This window comes from Dioscorea cayenensis, chromosome 16, assembly GCF_009730915.1.
Source record: "Dioscorea cayenensis subsp. rotundata cultivar TDr96_F1 chromosome 16, TDr96_F1_v2_PseudoChromosome.rev07_lg8_w22 25.fasta, whole genome shotgun sequence".
In the NCBI taxonomy this organism is placed as follows: domain Eukaryota; kingdom Viridiplantae; phylum Streptophyta; class Magnoliopsida; order Dioscoreales; family Dioscoreaceae; genus Dioscorea; species Dioscorea cayenensis.
Window position 1 is genome coordinate 5,315,092 of NC_052486.1, and position 22,207 is coordinate 5,337,298.

The 22,207-nt window shown below is 35.1% G+C and overlaps 1 protein-coding gene across 1 annotated transcript; it reads right to left on the minus strand.

Annotated features, from left to right (window-relative positions):
* Positions 1 to 6,337: 6,337 nt before the first annotated feature.
* LOC120279364 (RNA pseudouridine synthase 4, mitochondrial) lies at positions 6,338 to 18,980 on the minus strand. The gene is made up of 10 exons (XM_039286290.1): positions 18,538 to 18,980; positions 12,073 to 12,144; positions 11,800 to 11,937; positions 11,680 to 11,727; positions 11,513 to 11,593; positions 10,230 to 10,343; positions 10,001 to 10,102; positions 8,843 to 8,963; positions 7,036 to 7,082; positions 6,338 to 6,917 (listed from the first exon to the last, which is right to left on the minus strand). The coding sequence occupies exons 1-10, from the start codon at positions 18,862 to 18,864 to the stop codon at positions 6,555 to 6,557; spliced, it is 1,413 nt and encodes a 470-aa protein (XP_039142224.1). The 5' UTR covers positions 18,865 to 18,980; the 3' UTR covers positions 6,338 to 6,554.
* Between the last annotated feature and the right edge of the window lie 3,227 nt (positions 18,981 to 22,207).

Genomic DNA, 22,207 nt, shown 5'->3' on the forward strand with positions numbered 1-22,207 from the left:
TAAAGAATTGCTTATTCATAGAAATTTTTCTTTGCGTTCTTCGGTGGAATAAGCATTTGGAGCTTTGAAAATTCCTTGCAAATTTTGACCTCTAGATTATCATTTTCATTTAAAACACAAGTAGAAATAATCATCACATGTTGTATTCTATTTAATTATATTTTACAAAAAGTTATGATATGTACAAATCAAATCTTGAAGATGGAACATAATCACAATCCCAAGTTTACGAAGAAGGAAGCGAATGGTTAATAATACGAGAAGCAACCATAAATGATATGTGGAATTATAAATAAAACTAGCTTTATATCTTGTGAATTTTTTTTTCACTTGTGTTCATATTATGAAGTATAAAGTTTATATAACTTTTTTTTTTTTAAATTATAGCGAACAAATGGTGGAATGAACCTTGTTTTTCTAAAACATTTATTTATAAATTTAATATTTATCTTGCATTAGATGATGATTTTCATATTAGTTTAAATCCTATTACTGGTAATTATTCTTGTTGTAGCTTATTGCCGTTGTTGAGTTTGATCCATCACTGTACTACTAATGTTCTTCTACTGTAGCGATGCCACTATAGACCTAAGAGAGATTTACTTATCTTCTCTAGTTTCTATAGTAAAGGGGGATTTTCCCAATGATAGAGAGTTAGGGCTTAGAAATAAAGGTGTTTTTTGGTGGACAAGGTAGTGAAGGAGAGAGATCTTGGGGGAGAAAAGGGAGACAAGGAGGAATGGGGAGAGATCCAGGTATAAGGGAGCATTGACGAAGAATTGGGAGATACAAGGTGAGGTTCATTTCTTGTTCCCTTGATTTGATAATGATCTTGCTTACTAAGCTTCTATCCATGCTTGCTTGTATAGATATGAGAGATTCACTCATTAAGTTGCTTTTGTTGGTCAAAAGGACATGAATTTTTAGCTTATATGTTCATATATTGAGAGAGGAAGTATGCAATGTGCTTAAACCTTCCATATGTGATAAATGAGTTGTGTTGTATGATCTTTGTGAGGAAGAACATTCAAGTAATTTATGTGAGGTAGGAAGCTTGAATATTTGTGACATATTCAATGTTATTTATACTTGAAGACTTGGAAGAGGCTTAGTGAGTTTGGGAAGAAGCAAGTGTATTTTAGAAGAGTGGATGTATTTAAAAATGTTTAGTATGTATAACAAATAATGATTAGAAAATGTGTTATATATATACATGATTGTATTTGTAAACAATATGTAGACTTTGGCACCATAATTATAATTGATATGTACTTCTTCATGGTATTTAGATATTGTGTGTTATACTATAATTTTGATCTAGTCCATTACCGTACCTCTGTAAATCAACCATTGTAACTAATACTGCCTATAGCAACTATGGTATTGAGAATTGTTGTTTTGGTTTGGCCCATCACTGTACTACTGTAGTAACTATTGTATTTTGTATTGTGTTTTGAATTGGCCCAATACTTTGCCATTACAGCTAGTTGCTGTGGATCAAACTATGGATTTGATTCGGCCCATGTATGTAGTAAACTACTATACAGGGTATTATACTATATGGAACTATAATATATGGTATTTTTTTTTTGACAAGAAGAACAGACAACCCGAAGGCCCTGCTAAATCGTCAGGGGCGTGCACAAGCCTCGGTGGAGAAAGTGAGGACGGGGGCCGCGTACACATGGGCGCTGAGACCACCCGCAGACAACCACCGCTCACATCTCCCAGAAATGTACCCTCAACCGAGAATCGAACTCTCACCACTCGGTGAAGAGCTCTATCGGTGACCTGTATACTAATAGACCATTTATTCGTTGGCATAATATATGGTATTGTACTATACTAGAATATAGTTTACGGTCACTATAGCCGTAGATTCTCTAGTCCTATTATGTCATTTAAGAAGAGGAATTTGGAGTTATATGAGGGGAACCAAAGTGAGAGGGAGAAAGGAGAAGAGGTGAAAAAAAGGAGGCCAATTGCATGCTTATAGGTGATAAGAGCCAAGGTGCCTTGATTCATTGAGTTTGCCAAGCGGGTCGATTACTCGAGTATGGAAGAAAAGGCTTCAGGCGCTTAACAGAGTTGTGCGAGTATTGGTTAACTTAATTTAGCGAATCCATCATACAACGGCCCCACACGACAATTTGATTAAAGCTATTAATTTGAATTTTGACAAGTTACCTGTTTTGTTGAGAATATTACATTATAATGTTCTCTTTCTACAAATAGGATATATGTTTCCTATTTTCTTGTCTTCTTATATATTTGTTTCCTATTTTTCTTAGAGAATTATTTTGGTATTTCTATTGCTTGGAATATTATTACAGCATAGTCTTTTATGTAGCCTATAAATAGGTCTTCTTGTAAGGACTTTGGAAAATAGAGAAGAATTGTAAGTTTTTTTTTCCCTTTTGGTTTTTTTTAAAAAACTTTCAAACGTAAACAAGTTATTTTTTTAAGGTGTCAAATCATCTTATAATCTCGGTTCTAGTTCTTCATAACGGCAAGTCAAGATTCCTCTATACCTTTGGTTCGTGATTCTTGATAATAATTGGATCAAGTTTCTTCTCAAATCTATTCTTTAGTTATCTTGGGGGTTTAATTTCATTAAGTGTGTGGGTTCTAATGCTTTACCTTTGAGGTTCGTATCAACAGGGATGGTGCTACTACTCGGCCATGGTGACAAATGGCCCACCTATTTAGGAGCTACCATCTCCAAGTGCGCTTAGTAGCCAGGTGAGGTTAGTGGGAACTTTGAAGTATGTGGGAAGTAGTCGCTAGGCTAATGTTGGTGTTATTGCCACTATTGTTCAAATTATTATTGTTACTAGCTTTGTTGGGTTTTATGATCTACCTCTACTTCTTAATTATCTTCAGTTAGAAATATCAATATTTCCTATATGCTATTAGTCCAGAATCTTGGGACAACTGTAATTTGAAGCATGAGTACACATATGTATTTGTAGCAATGGTATTTACTAGTACATTTGCCTTGGAGCAAAAGCTTTGATTCAAAGAGGTGCATACATAAGAAAAACATGCTTTGAATTAGGAAGGTATTTGCATAAATTAAAAGTTTTGGCCCCTGGTATGATAGAAGTAATATTTAAGTATACATACATACATATATACATATATGCACACATGTGGACATATATTTGTAGCCAGAATATACATAGATTTTGACACACCACTATAGTTGATATATGCTCGTGCATTATAGCACCGGATTTGCCTATAATACTATAGCATGTGGTGTTGTAGAACACGGATCATTGTAGTCTCGAATTCTTTTTTCTCTGGAATATCAGGAATTTGGGAATGTTTTTGAAGAAGAACCCCAAAGGGGCTAATTTATTGAAAAAGAACTGGACAACACAAACAAGAAAAAGCTGAGTTAACAAGTCAAGAAGAGCTAAAGAACATAGCTAAAGAACTAAAAAATAAATCCAGAGTCGATGAAGCGTTTCATGATCCAGCGAGGGAGATCTCTTCCAAACAAGAAGAGATTAAGTGTTGAGTAGTTGAAACCAAGTGTAGCCAAAGAGATGGCAGGGACCATCCAAGTACCGGGGATGTAATGGACAGAAGGTAAGCCGTGCGTGTTTAAGAGAGATCTGATGGACGTGAGTTGAGAAGAATATCTCCAGTTGAGGACATCGTCAGAAACTTGAAGCGCGCGAATGGTAGAGTAGATATCAACAAAAATATGCTTGACAGGAGAGTGGCACTGCATAGCTGCACGAAGTGCAATTTCCAAGGCAAACAGGTCATCTTGCGAGTGATCATCCAAAGCAAGAGCGACGCACCCTGCAAGAATGACAGAATAGTTAGCATTGGAGAGAAAGAAGCCAACAGAACATACCTTGGCGCTCGCGTTGGTGCTGACATGTGCGAATAAGAATAGTTCATCTCGGCAAGAAAAGTTATTCAGTATGAGTTTTTGCCCAAGAAGACCAGAATTACAATTGATATGTTCCTGCACATGAGCAATTGCTTTACAAACAGAGGCAAGGATATTAATGTTGGCATTGTGGAAAATAACATCACACCGATTTTTCCAAAGAAACCATGACGTTGAAGCAATGATAGAAATAGCACGTTTAGAGTAGCTGCCATCAGTGAGCCAGAGCCCAGAGGTAAAACCGGTGGGAAAATAGACATAAGTATTGATTCTCAAACTGAGGTGGGACCAGACTTGCCTAGCAATCTGACAAACATCAAAAAGATGTTGAATAGTTTCGCAAGAATTGCCACACATAATGCAAGGACTATTAGGGCCCATATTCATTTGAAAAAGGAAGTTGGAAGTGGTAATGCGACCATGAAACAAGGTCCAGAGGAAATGCTTCACACGAGGGGCAATGCAAAGTCTCCAAATTAAGTGCCAACCAAGCCAAGAGTCCGAATGAGAAAGGCTAATGTTCAGATGACTGTATACTGATGAGGAAATGGTTAAGTGCTTAGAAGTGGGGCTCCAAATCCAGTGGCTACGGCAATTATCATCAATAGAACAGGGAGGCAAGTCTAGGGGATCAAGAATGGAACCAAAAAATTGCTGGAGCTTAACAATATTCCATCTATGCCCGTGCACAAAATCTAAAATAGAGGTATTATCAAGGTCTTCACTCATATTGATAAACGTAGGCTTACGGGCGATCGGAATATCGAAGCACCAAGGGTCCCATAAGAAAGAGGTTTTGATGGGATTAATACAGTTAATGCGGCAAAAATGCTTAATGCGAGTGGCAGTATTAACTAAACATCTGAAAATCCCAGAACAATTAACAGGGGCCGAGTACTTCCAAAAATTAAAAGCACCATACTTTAAATACATAATATTGACCCAAAAATCATTCGCGCCATTTAAGAACTTGAAAAAATGCTTGGCCATTAAAGAGTATTTAGCAAGAGACAAATTCCGAATACCAATACCCCCCTCAGGCTTACCTTCATTAATTGTTCTCCAATTCACATTATGGATGCCCTTTCCATTGTCGTTTCTACTCTAAAAAAACCTCCTTACAACTTTGGTAATCTCGGAAATAATTGACTCAGGGACATGGCAGACAGACATGATATAGATAGGGAGGGAAAGAATTGAAGAGTTTATCAAGATGGTTTTAGCAGCTAAAGAAAAATTGAAATTGCTCCAACGTTTACAAATCTGACGGACGAGATCAACCATGGGTTGAAAAGTCGAGACCGCGAGTCTTTTGGGAGAAATTAAAATACCAAGATATTTAAATGGGAAGGAAGCCTGGGTGAGATTCAAAATAGAGCAAATTCGGGAAGAGATGTGATTATTACACCAGGAAGGGAAGAAAATTTGTGACTTGGAAAAATTGGGACGCTGACCATTAAGCATACCATAAAGATGAAGGCATTGATTAATACAACGGGCAACATGCCTGGTAGCCAGAGTAACCACACCTTCTTCAGTTAGAAATATCAATATTTCCTATATGCCGTTATGAATAACTAGAACCAAAGGTATTTGCTTTGAATTTTGGAATGTTTGTTAAGAGTAGAAATTATGTAGGAGGAAACAAGAGAAGAGAAGAACATGTGAGTGGGACGAAGAAGAGACAAAGAGAGAAAAAAGAGAAGAGCCAAAAGTTAAAGGTAACAGATTGTTGCCAGTTGCTACAAATTGACTCATTGAAACCAAGAACTACTGTGGCCATTATGATGATACTAGTGAATTCGTGTAGTGCATATTGTTACCGCTTAAGAAGGGACTACTTAATGAAAAGCAAGGTATCCAAAAGCTAAGAAATAATTTATCACAAACATAAATACAACAATAAATAGCCATGAAAACTAATAAATAAAAATAGTATTGTAAATAAATAAAAAGCACATTTAATTTAAAAATATGAAACAAGATATCCTCAAAGCTCAAGGAAAAACATACACAAAACAATCAAACAAACTCTGAAATTAAAAAATACTTAAAATAAGTAACAAAACCAAGAACCAGCAGCCAAGAGGAGAGAAACCCATAACAAACTAGCTGCCAATCTTAGTTAATAAATCAGAGCCACAGTGGCATAAAATAAATCATAGCAAACAATAGATGACTCTGAAAGAGTTGCGTAGATGGAACATGGATTATGACCATGTAAACTGATTTCGTCATACTGAAGCAATCAAACTTACTTTTTCCACCCACCTATGAGCAATACTTGGATTGAGAAAGAGCTACTAACGCTGGCTGCATCAAACATGAAAATACAAAATACTCTAGATCATAAATGCAAATATAAATATTTATCGAGTCTGCAACAAATCAAGCTATAGTCCATTTTTGCAAACACAAACTTAACAAGCCAATTTTGGCTTGTTTATTCCAAGCAGAAGAATCAGTCAAATACACCAAGAAACCTGTCTGCAAGTGTGACATATGGTATACATGTTTTTCACTTTAAAAGTGAAAATCAGAAATCTTGGAATTACATGCCATAAATTTTTCAATAATAATAAGAGAAGAAATTGCAAAATAAGCCCACAGTAATAAACAAGAATTAAATAACAACAGAATTCTATCAAGAGTCATACCCCAGAATGTCCCAACTTATCTGCATATGCAAAGGCAGTGGAGCAACCAAATTAATCTTTTCACATTTTGAGAGGTTGTAATTTGAAAATTCTGACTGCAGATGCTTCAAAGCAACAGAAATATCTGGCAAAACCATCTGCCTACAGTGAAGATGCAAGCGAGGCTGTTTCTCGTCGATGCTGCCGCCTTCTGATTCAAGGCCAAAAGGAAGCCTCTTGATTGGAATATTTTCGTATTTGGTGCTTCGAGTTGAACATGTGATGGGTTGCCACTTTTTATGTGATTGCCAACCATACTTGTAGTCGCCGACGATTGGTGTTCCCAAAATTTCGGCACAATGAACACGGAGCTTCAATTGGGGGAAAAAAGAAAAAAACAAGAGTAAATGAGAACTATGAACCACTCTTTCACTTGAGAATATGGTATGAACTTCAGGCAAATATTTGTTTACTTTTAATAAGACATACCTGATGCTTTCTACCAGTAAGTGGTAAGAGTTCTAGCCATGTGTACCCTATTCAACAAAGCATAAATGATGATATGATCATATGAATCAAGTATTGAAGTATCATAAGTTCACCAACTAAAAAATTTGAGGACATCTCTCTCATGTGGAACTGAAATCTTAAAACAATATCTCTAACATACAAATTTTCCTAAGACAGGAATCTGTTCGACAAAAATTACCTTTTGTTATAATTTTTATAATTTCTATTTATTTTTATTTTTTAAATTTTTTTTGCTGCTACCATAGTATCAGCGTGAATGAAGGATAGATTTGTTATAAATACCAAGGAGATATTACAGAACTTAAGACCCAGCAGTGATAAATGATAAACAGGTGCAATAAATGGGAACTAAAATACTGATCAAGTTAGTATGAATCTATGATCAAATTATTTGATATTTCCAACAAATGTAATGAAGTAGCTATTAACCAATTAACACTAAAAATAGAACCCAATCAAAAATAGGAAAAAAAAACACAATAGATAATAATTACCAAGCATTTGATGTAATAGCCATTGCAAACCCAAGAAAAAAAAGCACGATGCTAATGTGGTGATTCCCAAATTATAAATTTTTGCAGGAACTATACCCAAAATAAAACAATTGACAAAAACAAAACGAAACCTATAGAAGATTAATTCAATTTATTATTCTCAACTGGATTGAAGTTTAAAAATCTTTTCATTACCATTCTAAGCTGAAGACTCCAATCATTTTTGTCTAAGAGGAAATCTTGGCCATGCTTATTAAAATACTCGGGCCTTAAACCAAAGTGTGCCCTGTTTTAAGACAAAAATGTCCCTGCGCTGGTAGTGGTCAGACACTTTGAGCACACATCAAAAAATCAAAATTGTGCCTTTGAATTTTTCATCTGATATGCCTCAATGACTGTCCAATATTCCAATAAAAAAAAAATTATTTATATAGCTTCTTTTTTGTAACATGATCATCTCTTTGTCCAATATATTTATTCTTACACATGGAACATAATGATCTGGTCGACTCCATGTAGGATGTTTTCTGCTTTGATCAAGCATATATCAGGTTACACAGTATTGTCATAAATATGCTTAGGTTGAATAAAAATGAAAACTTTTAAACATTTGCACAATTACACTTTCATTTGGTTTGATAAAAACCTTAATTCATGAATTGTATGAATATATCGGTGGACAAAGTTTTATGGCCAAGCATACATATAAATATCCATAAAACTTTTTTGAGTGGAATGAGTATAAATGTTTGAGAAAACTTTTAAAATAGCAGGAAATTTATAGGGTATTTACTTATGCTGAAGATATAAACATAAAAATTATATGAGGACTGAACTTATATTAATATTATACGCGTTTTCAAATCATACAGGGGGCTTTGAGCTTAGCACAGAAAAAAACAAAAAAACAAAAAAACAAAAACAAAAACAAAACAAAACAATAAACAAAAAAAATCAGAAATTAATAATCATATTTAGCCAAGTAGTTTTATTTGGTCTTGTAACAATTTTCAGAAATAAACTGCAAACAGACTTCAGAAAAATAGAACTCATTTGCTCATCATCAATGTGTGTGAGCTAGATGTGCTGCATGATGATATTAAATTTCAGACAACGCCCCAGCTTGTATTTCTTGATCATCAACTATTTCCTCAGGTAATTAAGAAATGTAGAGAAATGTGGAGATGGATGGCTATTTCCCATAAACAATTGCAACATAGCAGTGTAAATCTTATTGAAATGCACTTGACAAATAAAAGCTACTGGCTGACCTTGAATAGACGTCCTAATCACTCTATATTCTGTCAAAGCATGATTTGATGATGTGGATTTTTCAATGTTTGCATCATTGACAATTGTGATCCTCTCAGATTTCCCATTGTCCAATACAAACTGAAATAGTTACACAAATAAAGAATCTTTAGACCAAATACTATTTTCACCCATTACAAAATCAATACAATAGGATTATCTGTTTGAAGTTGCTTCAACTATAAACAATGGGATAATGGAAATTGATCAGTTATTACTTAATCCCTTACTCCCTCCATCACTATTATACTAATCATATGCAGAGGAAAGAATTAAGTTCCTTCTCAACAAAAATCATTGTACCATCACCATTATTGTTGAAAACAACACAATATATGGATATTCAAACATTGCTATAACATTCCTTCTTTGTCAGAAATCCTAACCCTGACTTACACAGTACATGCGCTTACACAGTGTATGATCGCCAGATGTTTTAGTACAATGCTTTTAGAATAATTTTTGCTTCACATCTCAATTTCCAGAATGATGCCAAAATTATCATTGGTCATGGTGATTTATCACTGAACATGGTAATTTTACTAACTTCTCATAAAAACATCTTCTTCCTTCTTTTTAATTAGAGATATTATGCCTACACACAATTTCCAGGGCCTTAGGTTGTTGCTCTCTAAAGAAAAATTGGCATATTGCTATTTATCCTGTAACTTCTAATTTGTGTTTGCTTCACTTGAAAAGAGTCTTGAAAAGCATTAGACATAGAATTGACATTGCTATTTTCAGATAATTGGAAATGCTACAGTATTGTTATTTCTCACTCTAACATATAGCATACACAATATTAGTGGCTTCTGCAATATTTCATTTTCTAATTCATTTATATGGTTTCTAAATGCAAGCTTGGGCACATTAGAATAGCACATTTCCCTCCTTAAATGAAGTTCAATACCTATGCTAGCCACTTAAAATAGCATATTAACCAACATATCGTGATTTAGATTCTATGATACAAATAAAGAACACAAAATCAATCCAGAATTAGTTCTCTAACTTTAGTGAAATCAGCTGAATGCAAGTTTTTTTTCTCAAAGTTTATCCAATCAACTCAAACCTAGAGAACATATCCTTCATGAAATGAAAAAGAACATAGCACAGACCTTTGCGAGTGGAGCAGATATCAATCCATTTGGATCTCTAGGAGTTCCAATGACAAGTGCCCAATACTTCCTTTGCAATGGCCGACTCCTGATCTTCAGGTTCTTTATAGTTTAAGCATGCCCAAAAAAAATAATAAATAAATAAATAAAAATAAAATAAAATAAAATTTTGTAATACTTGCTTATAAAGCTTCAATTCTTTGAAAATCAGTCATGATATCTCACTTACATGGGAGACAGCTCCAGAAGTTCTTTCACGGAAGATAGAATGCAAAATAGATGTACTAAGTCGTGTCCTACCAAGAACCAGCACACCACTACTATCTCGGTCAAGCCTGTGTACCTGATATAATTGGGTGACATTTAAAATTTTGTAAATTTAGCTGACCAGAAAATGTGGCCATGCATCACGTGTCATGTAACACTGGATTTGGCAATGTATTCATAGAAAAATCAACACCACACATGACAACATTTTTATTTCATTGATTTTTATCATATGGATACCTTAAGTAGGGGTATCACCATTTTTAGCGCTAAGTTATTGAATAAGAAATTTGATGATGCATTTCTTCATTGTTCAATTTGATTCAGTCATTATCAATTTTTATCAATAACACATTTAAGATCATGACTCATATGACTTATGTTCGACAAGTGGAGAACTTGACTTGGAATTAAATAGTCAGGTCAGAATTTAGTAGGCAGGAAATATTGCACATAAAAGGCCAATAATTTCTTAAATTTTGGTTTGGTGTACTTGATATAAATCAATGCAGTATGTGTTGTCTCATGTTTGCTTTCCATGTAAAGTGATGCATATTTGGCCACACTAGATCATGTTTTCTGTCTTTGATTAGGCTACCTGCAGATTAGAATTTCAACTCTGTTGGAATAAAATTGCATTAATAGGTAGATTGTATTATACATGAAAGGGCAGCTGGATTCAGGTAGTCATGCATTGAAATCTACTAGTAATATAGATCCTATTTCTAATAATTGGCTGACACAAAAAGGAAAACCACCTTTTCTTTGTCTTGGACTTGACTGACCATATATTTGAGAATGAGATCAAAATTTGAATTTTGGCCTGTACATAAATTTAATTGAGAGAAATTCAAATGAGTTTCAATTTGATTGAATCAAACATGAAGAAATATAAATTTGATTTAAAGGAGGCCAACGACTTGAGTTCTTTAGATTTCTTATTCAGCCTTTCCAATGTTATTCATTCACTGACTTAAAGGCTTCCTCAGAACCTACAGGCTACACTAAACCCAAATTTTCAATGATAATTTGCAGGAATCAGAGTTGTTTTCACTGCAGAGCAGAATAGCATCCATTATTACTGATATAAGGCGCAAAGCTTTACTATTGCATTAAGCGTATATTTGAATAAGAACATCAGATGTTCACCAAGAAGTAGGTAATATTACATTGACTAAATCAGTCAGAACAGAAAATATATTATACAAAATTGGATATCAGATATTCAGTGTGCTTAGCACTCACCAGTCGAGGTGGTTCAGGGTTGCTGTATTTCAAAGATGTGGTAGCCAACGTATCCAAGCTGTATTTGATGCCAACACCTCCCTGTTGGAATATATCCTATGAAATGATGCTCACAGAGCTAGAGGAAGAAGAAAGCCGGTAATTTCATAATATTACATCATATTTACCTGAACTGACATACCAGGTGGTTTGTTAATCACAATCATAGCTGAATCCTGCAAACCAGTACAGTCATTCATATAGTGACAATATTAAAAAGAAAAAATAAAGAAACATGAGTTCCAAACCTTGTATAATTCAAGACTACGAATAAAGTTAATTTCATCATCACTACAAGAGCAACCACCCCTCTGATTGGTGGATTTTTCAGAACTAACAGGTAGAAGAATCACGTCTCCCAAGCTAATGGCACTTTTTGCAGATACCTTTCAGCCACATACATATCACAAGAAAAGCTCACATGAGGAACTGTACAGTACAAAAATCAAAACGAACTTTAACATTTGTATAATATATATTCTAATTCAAGTCACTAGAAATCCATAAGTTGGACAAATTACCCTTCTAATTTGCTTCTCCCCAGCATTGTTCTCGATGATGGTGCCTTTTGGAATGGTTGATTGCTTTCGTACCTGCCACAGGGTAAATTGCCATTAATGATTAAACACGAACATGATAATAATTTCATGGTATAATGTAAATGAATTCTACTTCAGTCGGGACTAATGCAAGCGTGCGTGAAACTATCCCTCTTCACTCAATTATCATAGAAACCTATGGCTAAGATTTGTATGCTGTGACTGAAGCAATTCTAGACATAAGATGAAATTAAACCCACCTGAAAAGCCAAATGCAATATTTACCTCAGTTGCTTGTTATACTAAGTTCACTGATAACCGTGGGAAGTGGAGTGATAACTTTCCTGTTTTGTGCATCAAATGTGGTGAGGTTTAGGGCTTTGATGCTAATATTGGGTCCATAGTGTGTAGTCAAGTAGTTCTTGTCTACAATAGATTGTTCAATTTTCGCAGTGTAGTTTTGTGATGTTTTAGAATTAAAACATTTCTATCTCTTTATTTTATAAATTAGAGTCACTAATGTAGTGTTGTCACACTTCTCTCTATAAATATCCATGGAGACACGAAAAGAAGCTACTCAAGGAGCCAAGCCAGTTGCCTTGAGACTGGAGCCCAGAGAAACTGAGCTGCAGCGCCAGGAAGCAAGCAATTAAAATGGCAGAAGATAGGATGCTACACGCCCAAGGGTGGGTGCCACAGCACTCGAACTGGAGATGCTTTTGGAAATTGACTGAATGCTCAGTGCTGCAGTGCCGGAAAAACATGGCAGCAGTGCTGAGGCAGGAACAGAATTTTTAGGTTGTTCTAGTGGCTGGTATAAATAGCTTTGGGGGACAATTTGAAGAAATGAGGATGACTTAGGAGAGTTCAAGAAGCAAGAAAAGAGTCATTCATTCAAAAAGGGAGCAAGGTTTAAAAAGGCGAAAGGCGTACTTGAGGCGTTTTGCTCTTATGAGGAGAGGCGTAAGCCCCGAGGCGATCTGAGGCGTAAGCCTCAACAAAAAAACAAAAAATTGTAAATAATAATTGATATAATAGACTAAATAATCATAAAATTCATAATAAAATGATTCATTGTTTTTAATTTCATATCTTTGATTTAATTGGATTTGAGATGATTATTATTATAGATAATTTGTAGCTAATGAATAAAAGTTAATTTATATTAATTATTAGTGTTAAGTTAATATTTAAATTATAAATATTAATTTAAATATTTTTAATATTTTTATTACCATCTTTGATATATTATTAAAATATATATAATACATTTTTATTTTAAAATAATCTCATCCATTGATCAATGAATCAATGATTTGAGTGTTATTTGAGTGTTAAAAACCCTAGCCTCCCCCCGTATGAAGCCACCAGGCCCACCACAATCAAATCCACCACTAGCATGATGACATCCTCTCCGCATGATCTCCGGCCTCCGTATAATCTCCGGCCTCTACAAGGATCGCTACAACCGTCTCCGGCCTTTGCAAGGATCGCAACAACCGGCACGTTTTCTTTTATCTTTATTCATGAACGCACGCCTCTTCCGCCTCGAGGCAGTGAGCCTCGAGACGGAGCGCCTTACCCGGTTGAGGCGCAAGCCTCACCACCGGCCATGGAGGCGTATGCCTCGAGGCAACTGGTCACCGCCTCGTCTTGAGGCGCGCCTCGAGGCGTATGCCTCGTCCGCTTTTTTAAACATTGGAAGGGAGAAAGATCTCCGAGAAGGAAGTAAGGCTTAAAGCCATTAATGAGTATAAAATTTAAATCGCACTAAATATGAAATAATTGCCAAAAAAAAATATATTCTAATTGCATTTTCAAAATTTCAAGCCCACCAGTATTTGCACATGGCAGCATGCATTATCAAAAGCAATGGAAAAAACCAAGTTTTGGGTTTTATATTCATTAATGATATTCATAACGTAGCCGCAACATTGTTTGCAGTATCACAGTGTTCTAATTCAATAAAACTTAAAATACAATTTTACAAGAATTATTAATAAAATGACCGGTAACACAAACGTAACTTGTCCAGGGTTTGAAGTCCAAATATCAAACATAAAAACAATTTTTAGAAGAAATATTAGATAATTTAGAAATTAATTGCTCTTTATATTAAAAACAAATAGCAAGACAATATTTTCTCATAGTATTCTTTGAAACTTTTTTATAAACCAGGTTACAACCTTCGAGAAACATTTCTTTAAACTTGGGATTTTTCGGAAAGATAAAAATATGATTTATTGTGAACAATAAATTTTGCAATAACTTTTCTTGCATCTACATTGAAAAATTGAAAATGTCCAAAACCCAAACAACTAGAAGCAATTTGTGCTTGGGAAATCATATGTCAACATGTCTTTTAAAATGACCGGTCTTACCCATTTTTTTTACATTTTTTGCAATTGGCACAAATACTTTCATATTTAATATCAATGATATCAAAAATTTTCCAAACTTATGAGGGTTGTTTCCTTGAACTTGCATTTGCAGTGCCACTACTAGATGATTCAACATTAGGGGGGCATGCAGTGGCAGCATTATAATCACTAACATTGAAGAAGGTATTTTCAAAAAGGTAAAATGGAGAATTGCCAAGAGGGTAGTTGGAAGATTCGGCTATTACACAAACAAAAATTTTAACTTTAGGGTCACCTCAACTGCTTTAAGAAAAATTGAAGAAGTACATTTGACAAAGTCCCCAGCCTCTTAAATCCATGAAATTGACCGAGGAATACAAATACTCCGTCATCATATCACAACCTTTCATCATCATATACATGAGCAACCATCTAACCATTGTCATAAACATCATCTTTCTCTAACTATTGTCACCATCAACCTCTAAATCAAGCATACCTTTCACTTGATCCTTTACACCTTTACCTATAAGGCTATAACCTAGTCACCAACTCATATCCCCTCATCTTCTCCCTCATTCGCCCACCCCATATCTTTATTACTCCACGCCGCCTAGCAACCATTAGGCAGGTATTTTCTTTTTCTCCTTTCCAAAACAAAGATCCAATGATTCCCAACCAAGTTGGAAATACCAGTGGCCCGACTATTTTGATGTACCATCAGCAAATGGATTCTTCAAGCATAACTCTTCCATTTTATCTATACCATATTGTATTCTCGTTAGATGATACACACTAGTTAAAGATCCACCTGGTGGTACATCATAAGCAGACTGGGAGTGTAAAATAATTGTAACCTATCTCTAGCTTATGAAGCCTCTAGTATTCTCTCTAATTTGCTATCCCTTTCTGGATTTAAGCAAAACCTTATGATTTTTTATGAGATGGCAGCCATCACTTGGGGACCTCACCCATCATAAATTAAAAATTAAAAAAAAACACATAAAATCCTCTGTAAATCCTTCATTTCTCAATTCATCACAATTTAGTCCTCAAAAACTGTTGTAAGGTCTTTAAAACCATAAGAACCCTCATAAATAAGTCTTCAAATTTTCATTTACCCTCTTTTAACTTCCATAAGCCTTCTTGATCATTGTAAAATAATATTCAACAGCAACATCACCAATTTAAATAACTCAGGCATTACATTTCTCTGTCCAAATTTTTTTTCTACAATGTCAAGGAACGAGGGAAGTTTTTTTTTTTCAATCACAAATATTTCTAAAATCTCACCAAAATTTTTTTCTACTCGTGGATTATCCAAAAACACTATTCATTAATGAGATCAACAAAATGCTTTCTCCTGTATAAACACCAAATCTCCACCGAAATTTAAATTTTTCTCCAACTTTTACTTCCTAAGCATGCATCCAATACTTGATATCCAAAATGTGCTACAAAAATAAGGAATTTCAAGAATACTTAGCAAGGTGTTTGTACCTTCAAGCTCTCACTTCCATGGGGATTCCGGTGGTCATCATGGGGAAATAAGATGAGAGGTGGATGTTGGCGCAAATATGAGCAAAAGCTTGGTTTGAACACTTGAAGAAAAGGAATGGCCGCCTTTGTAAAGTGTTTGATGGCTTTTAAAGAGATAAATTTGGCTTTTGAAGATGAGAAACCCCAAATTTCTTGATCCCTTTTGAAAGGCACTGTGACTCACATCTTTGGGTCCCACAGTATCCATTCCATTATTTGTCACAAACATAAAATGGGGCTCTATAGAAGTTTATATGATATCTCTTGGGCCATGAATTTCACAGATAGAAATATTTAATGGAAAGTACGTAACTGTGAGCATTTTACTGTGGTAAGTAGGTTTTATTTCAAACAAACAATAGAAGTATATTAACATGGAAAGAAGGAACTCTATCATTTTTGTGTAAGTTGGGTATTATATGATGTAGTGACTAAGCAGACCGTATATCAGGCAGTAGTGATGGTTATTAATGAGGACATACAAGACCTATTAAACACAAATAAGAATAAAAAGTAAAGTATGAAATAATAATAGAAAATAACCAAAAAGCTGAACATTCAAAAAACATATACCAGCTATATCATCTATAGATGATAAAATTAAAATAAAGTCATCTTGGACATTCATAGTTTGGGCTAAATGATATCACCTTGTTAATGAAAAGGTCAAGTCAATGCAATGTGAATGGTCAAAGCCGACTTGGTTCCCACATGAGACAATTTGATTGTTGAGCATTATTCCATGTCAACAACCCACCATTGACCATTTTGTTAGTGTGAGGATTTCCATGTCAACAACTTCCACATGGCAAAAGATGCTGATGTGGCAAGTGCCACGTGAACAAATATCATGGGAATAAACACGTGAACAAAGGTGTTATTTGGCACCTATCATAAAATTGAAAAACAAAAATAAATACGCTATAGAATAGAGGGGAGTAAAATGATAATATTTTATAACTATAGGGACTAAAATGAATGATACTTTCATTTTACCTTCCAATATTTATGTATTACCATCATTTGACAACTCTCAACTTATATATTGTATTCATTTTAGTCCCTCAACTTTGTGAAAGTGTTATCAAATCACACCCTTATTCAATTGTGTTTATGACTCTTTTTTTCGCATAATACTTATTGGTGTGACCTTTTCCATATCAACACCTTCTACCAAGTGGCAATTGCTATGTCAACAAAATGGCCATTGCGGCATTGAATAATGCCACATTAGCAACCAGATTGCTTCAAATGGAAGTCTAGTCAAATTTGACCACCCAAATATCCGTTGACTTAAAGATTTCATCAAAACTATGACCTAAGTGAAACTTTAAGGGAAAGAGGGGCAGATTTCAAAAAATGAAATTTGAGGACCAAACTGTTGGTCCAAACTATAACAGTAAAAAATTAGCCCATACCAAAACATTAATAGGAACATCCTATTATGGTAAAATGAGAAACAATTTGATTTAAGTACAACATAAAAGAAAAGCACAAGCCATCAACCCTAACTTTAAATACTGCTAAAAAACCTTCTTTGGGTTCATACTGCACACTACAATAGATGACAGTCATTATGCCTTAAAGCAAACGCTGCTCCTCTCTAACATTTGTTGATTGAAGCATTTAAATAATCTGGAAAAAACTTGGTTACGGCAAGAAGATCCTAACTATGATCAGAACTCTAGCCCAAGTAAAATCTTACATAGCAAAAAATTCCTAAAATCCTTTCCAGAGTGTGCACATCATAACAGTCCGCATGCAATTCTTCAGAATACATCAAATTCTGGTAAATGCATAAATCTTGGAAAGCCATTAACCTAGACATTAATAAGCACATTGAATTAATTATGTTTCTTGAAACAAACTCCAGATTTTGCAAGAATGTCCCAATTTCCAACATTTCCATTCTATATATTCCTAAACATTGTAAATTAGCACCTAAGAAATACTGCATGCATCTTGAAGATCATAACTGGCACAATTATGCTCCAAATGAAATCCTAAATCGCAAAACAAAATTCCTAATTTGCTTCCCTATATTGGAAGTTGCATGTCAAGTAAATATGCACCCAACAAGAATTATGTTACATGAAGGGAAAACTCAAGAATTCAAAAGAGCATGCCAAGATCCAACACTTCCATTCTATATCTTCAAATCATTGTCAAACAGGCCCTCATCTAATCTAAGCAATATGATCAATGAAACAAATAAAAACATAGGAATCACAGCCAAAAAGATCATAACTTGCACAATTCTAGTCCAAGCTAGCTTCTACTGCACAATGAAGTTCCTGATTTTCTCCCCCCTGCGTATGGCACATGGAAATAGCACAACATTCCGTAAATCATTGAAATTAATCAGCACACGGCACGAATCATACTTCATGAAAGCAGACTCAAGATTTCAAAGAACGTCCCAAGATCCAAAATGTCATTCCCACACCATCACATCATTACAAAAGAAGGCCATGTCATACGTAAGCAATGTGATCAATAAAAAAGAACAAAAGAAAAACATAGGAATAGTTTCAGAGAAGCAAAGGACCTGGCGCAAACGGAAGAGCTTCTGAACTAGAGACATGGGAATCTCGGGGCAGCACCGGCGGACCCATTTCAGAGCAGTAAAGGGTTCGCGCTTCTCAAGACAAGGATGGCCAGCAATCTCTTTGGCAATCAAAGATGAGTCAATGGGAGGAGAAAACGGAGGCAAAGAGAGCCATTTCGCCGCTCTTTCTCCCTGTAAATCTTCTCGTTTGTTTTGAGCCGTCGCGCTACAGTAAGAGGAGCGAAGGAGGATAGAGAACAAGGCGGTGAAATTCCATGGCTTGGTAGAGAGATGGCGATTAGGAAGGAGGTGGAGGAGCTCGGCCATGATTAGGGTTTCGATTGCTCGGAGCTTCGTGGGAGGATTTCAATGGCGGCCAGTTTCGGATGCAACCCTGCAAATATTCGTATTTAAATTCATGCTGCCAAAGTGTTCTTGTGTAAATTTTTTGAGTTGGCAGTGAATTTCAATGTGAGCATTATTTTTCAATTGCTTTCCATGATCTAGAATAATTTTCACGTCTGCTTAGGAGGTTTTGCAATTTTAATAGTTTTAAAATATGAATATTTGTGTGTAATAATTATTAGGAAAAATCACTGTTTACCCATCGTGAATTTCAAATATTTCCAAACAGCCCCTCCAAGTTTGGCAAACCCGGATAGCCCTTCCGTTATTGCTTAACTTCCCTTTTACCCCTACCGTTCACTTCAAATGGGTCCATGTTGTGAAATCTCATTTTTGCCCTTGAAAATGGTGGGAAAAAAGCGTCAAATCACATCATGTCCAATCTTTATGTGGGGCTTTCTGCTTGCTTTCTGTTAGGCAATGTTTAGAAGTTGCATTACATCTTCTTGTTCTTCTCCTCATTTGGTTTGTTCGATTTCAGTTCTGCCGGTTTCATAATACGGTGAGAATCTCTTCGTTGCTATCACTTTGACCATTCTGCTGGAGGGAGGGAGTAACAGAATTTATAAACAACGGATGTTTATTATAGAGAGTTTTTGTGGTAATGATAGATGTAAATATGTTTCAGAAAACAAGTCAGGGTGAAGTTTATCATACCCGAGAGATATAAATCGGTTTGTCCAACAGAAAATGAAGTTGACTTCGAGCGGATTGGTCAAGTGCGCTCCATCTTCAAATGAGTTGTAGTCGATCTTGTTGTCGAGACAGACGATGTATCATTTGTCGAATCCTACTGAAAACGAGTTCATTTCGTTGTAAAGTTCTTCTCGTTTATGGTTATCTAGTTGTATACGTTAAATATTGTTTAACTATGCTATTCTATGTTTAAATATATTACATATTTGTTTAAGAATTGTCGTCTCCGTTTAAATTTGTCTTTATCTGTTTAACTATTCATATTAACGTATAAATATTGACCTAACGTGTAAACTCTCAAAGTCTCTGCGTAAAATATTGATCTTTTCGTTTGAACTGAAGTGTTGGCATGTGGCAGATGGCAAGTATATGGTATCCCGTGCAGAAGAATTAATGACGGCATTAATTCTTTTGCACGGTAACATAAATATCGGAAGACCCGTTCGTTGTGATCAATCAAGCTCGGTCCACCGTGCGTTTCCCTTTTTTTCTCGGATCTGAAGTGTCAACCTGCTTGTGGACTTCACACCATAAATGAGAATGAAGAACCCTTCCCCTGGACAACCCCTCCTCGTCGTCCTCATCCTCCTCCTCCTCCTCCTCTACTTCTTGCCTATGATATTCGTTGGAGTCAGACCAAAATTTGAAGATCATCTCTATCTTAAAGGATGTCTCATGATCCTCCTCATCTTGAGAATCAATCAGCCGTAATCACGCAACAAGTTAAACTATCTTTTCTTGCCCAAGTCAAAATTCCCGCATAATTGCTTAAATGCGGAGGATTCTCCAGCGGTGGATGACGGGCAACCAATTAAGCGGCCATTTCGACTTGGGCAAGAAAAGAAAGTTTTCATTTATTGCTTGATTGCGGAGGATTCTCCAAAGGAGGAAGATCATGAAACACCCTTTAAGACGGAGTTGATATTTATCACTTGAGAATTGTTCTCACCCTTTAAAAACTTTTCGTCAATGTACAAATATTATTTTCTGTGTTTAACTCTCAGGATCTTCGCTTAAGTCAAACCATGACACATTGATTAATAGACGTTTTTATCAATGTGCTTGCTTAACCTTTTTTAACGTGTTGTGTTCTACGTTGTGCAGGTTCAAGTTGATGCGTATGTTATGCAACCGCCGTGAGAATTCGAAGGTACAGATACTTCGTGAGTCAAACCGAAATCTTAATAGATGAACGAGGGTCGACTCGCGAGTGTCCGAGGTCCGAGAAGACGTTGTAATTGTTGTAAATGTTGTAAATGTTTTATTTTAAATGAAACAAACTTATTTGAGTGTGAACTTCTGATATTTAATCAGAGGCCATTGTAAATGTTTAAATATTTTAAATCAAACAAACTTATTTGAGTGTCAACTTGTGATAACTTGTGATATTTAAACAGAGATATAGTAAAAACAATTTGAGAAACAAAAAACGGCATTGTAAGCAAAACAAAATGTTAAACAAAATCGATTTACTCTTTAAACAGTGACAACGGTGTTTAAGCAAATACATAAAGATGTTTAAACAGTGAATGTCAGTGAAAGCATTCAATTTAAACAATAACATATATTGTAGGTTTTGGAAAAATATCCATCTTTAACGCGATGTCAGTGAAAGCATTCAATTTAAACAATAACATATATTTTAAAACAGTTAAATCACTATATTTAAACGGTTTACATATTTTTTTTAAATGATATAGAAATTATTTAAACAGTTAACCGTTAGTTTAAACACTATATGTAATGGTTTAAACATAAAAAGCTTGACGTTTAAATAGAGACTCATGATAAGGTGAGAACTTTTCTTCGAGCGATGACAATATGACTTCCTCGCGACAATGGTGGAAAGCGGAGGCCAACTTCCAAACAAGGATGCCCCGCCGAAAAGTATAATGGATCAAATAATATTTGTCTCTAGGGATTACCCCTTGTCTGTCAGTTCAAGTGGGTCCACACTAGTTATTTTCTATTTTGCCCTTGCGATAGAGGGAAAAATACCGCCCAATCACATCATGTCTAGTCTAACCTTTATGCATACAACTGTGCACTTTTTTGTTTGCTTTTCTGATTGTTGTTTGTTCTTTACATCCTCTTCTTCTTCTTCTTCTTCTTCTTCTTTTTGTTCTTCTTCTCTTCATTTGGTTTGTACGATTTGGTTTTCGGCCGATATATTATGGAGAGTTTTTGTGATATTACTAGATACAACGAGGAAGTTTATCACACCCGATGGATATAAAACGGTTTGTCCAATAGAAAACGATGTTGACTTCCAGCGGATGTGTCACGTGCACTCCATCTTCAAATGCGCCGTAGTTGATCTTGTTGTCGAGACAAACATTGTGCCATTGTCGAATTCTACTGAAAACGAGTTTTTCTCGTTGTAAATTCCTTCTCTTTTATTTGATCCAGTTGTATATGTTCATTATTGTTTAAGTATGTCAGTCACTGGTTAAAATCTTATATTATTCGTTTAAGTTAATTATTCACTATTTAACTATGTAATTTAACGTTTAAATTTTTAATTTATCACTTAAACAGTTTATTCTCTGCTTAAAATTTTGATCTTTTC

Excerpts from the sequence above, each read along its gene's own strand:
- LOC120279364 (XM_039286290.1), bottom strand. The coding sequence starts at position 18,864 with ATGGCCGAGCTCCTCCACCTCCTTCCTAATCGCCATCTCTCTACCAAG. Across the intron at positions 11,594-11,679 it reads CACCTGGTATGTCAGTTCAG|GGAGGTGTTGGCATCAAATA; the intron begins GTAAATATGATG and ends ATATTCCAACAG. Across the intron at positions 6,918-7,035 it reads TTACTGGTAGAAAGCATCAG|CTCCGTGTTCATTGTGCCGA; the intron begins GTATGTCTTATT and ends CCCCAATTGAAG.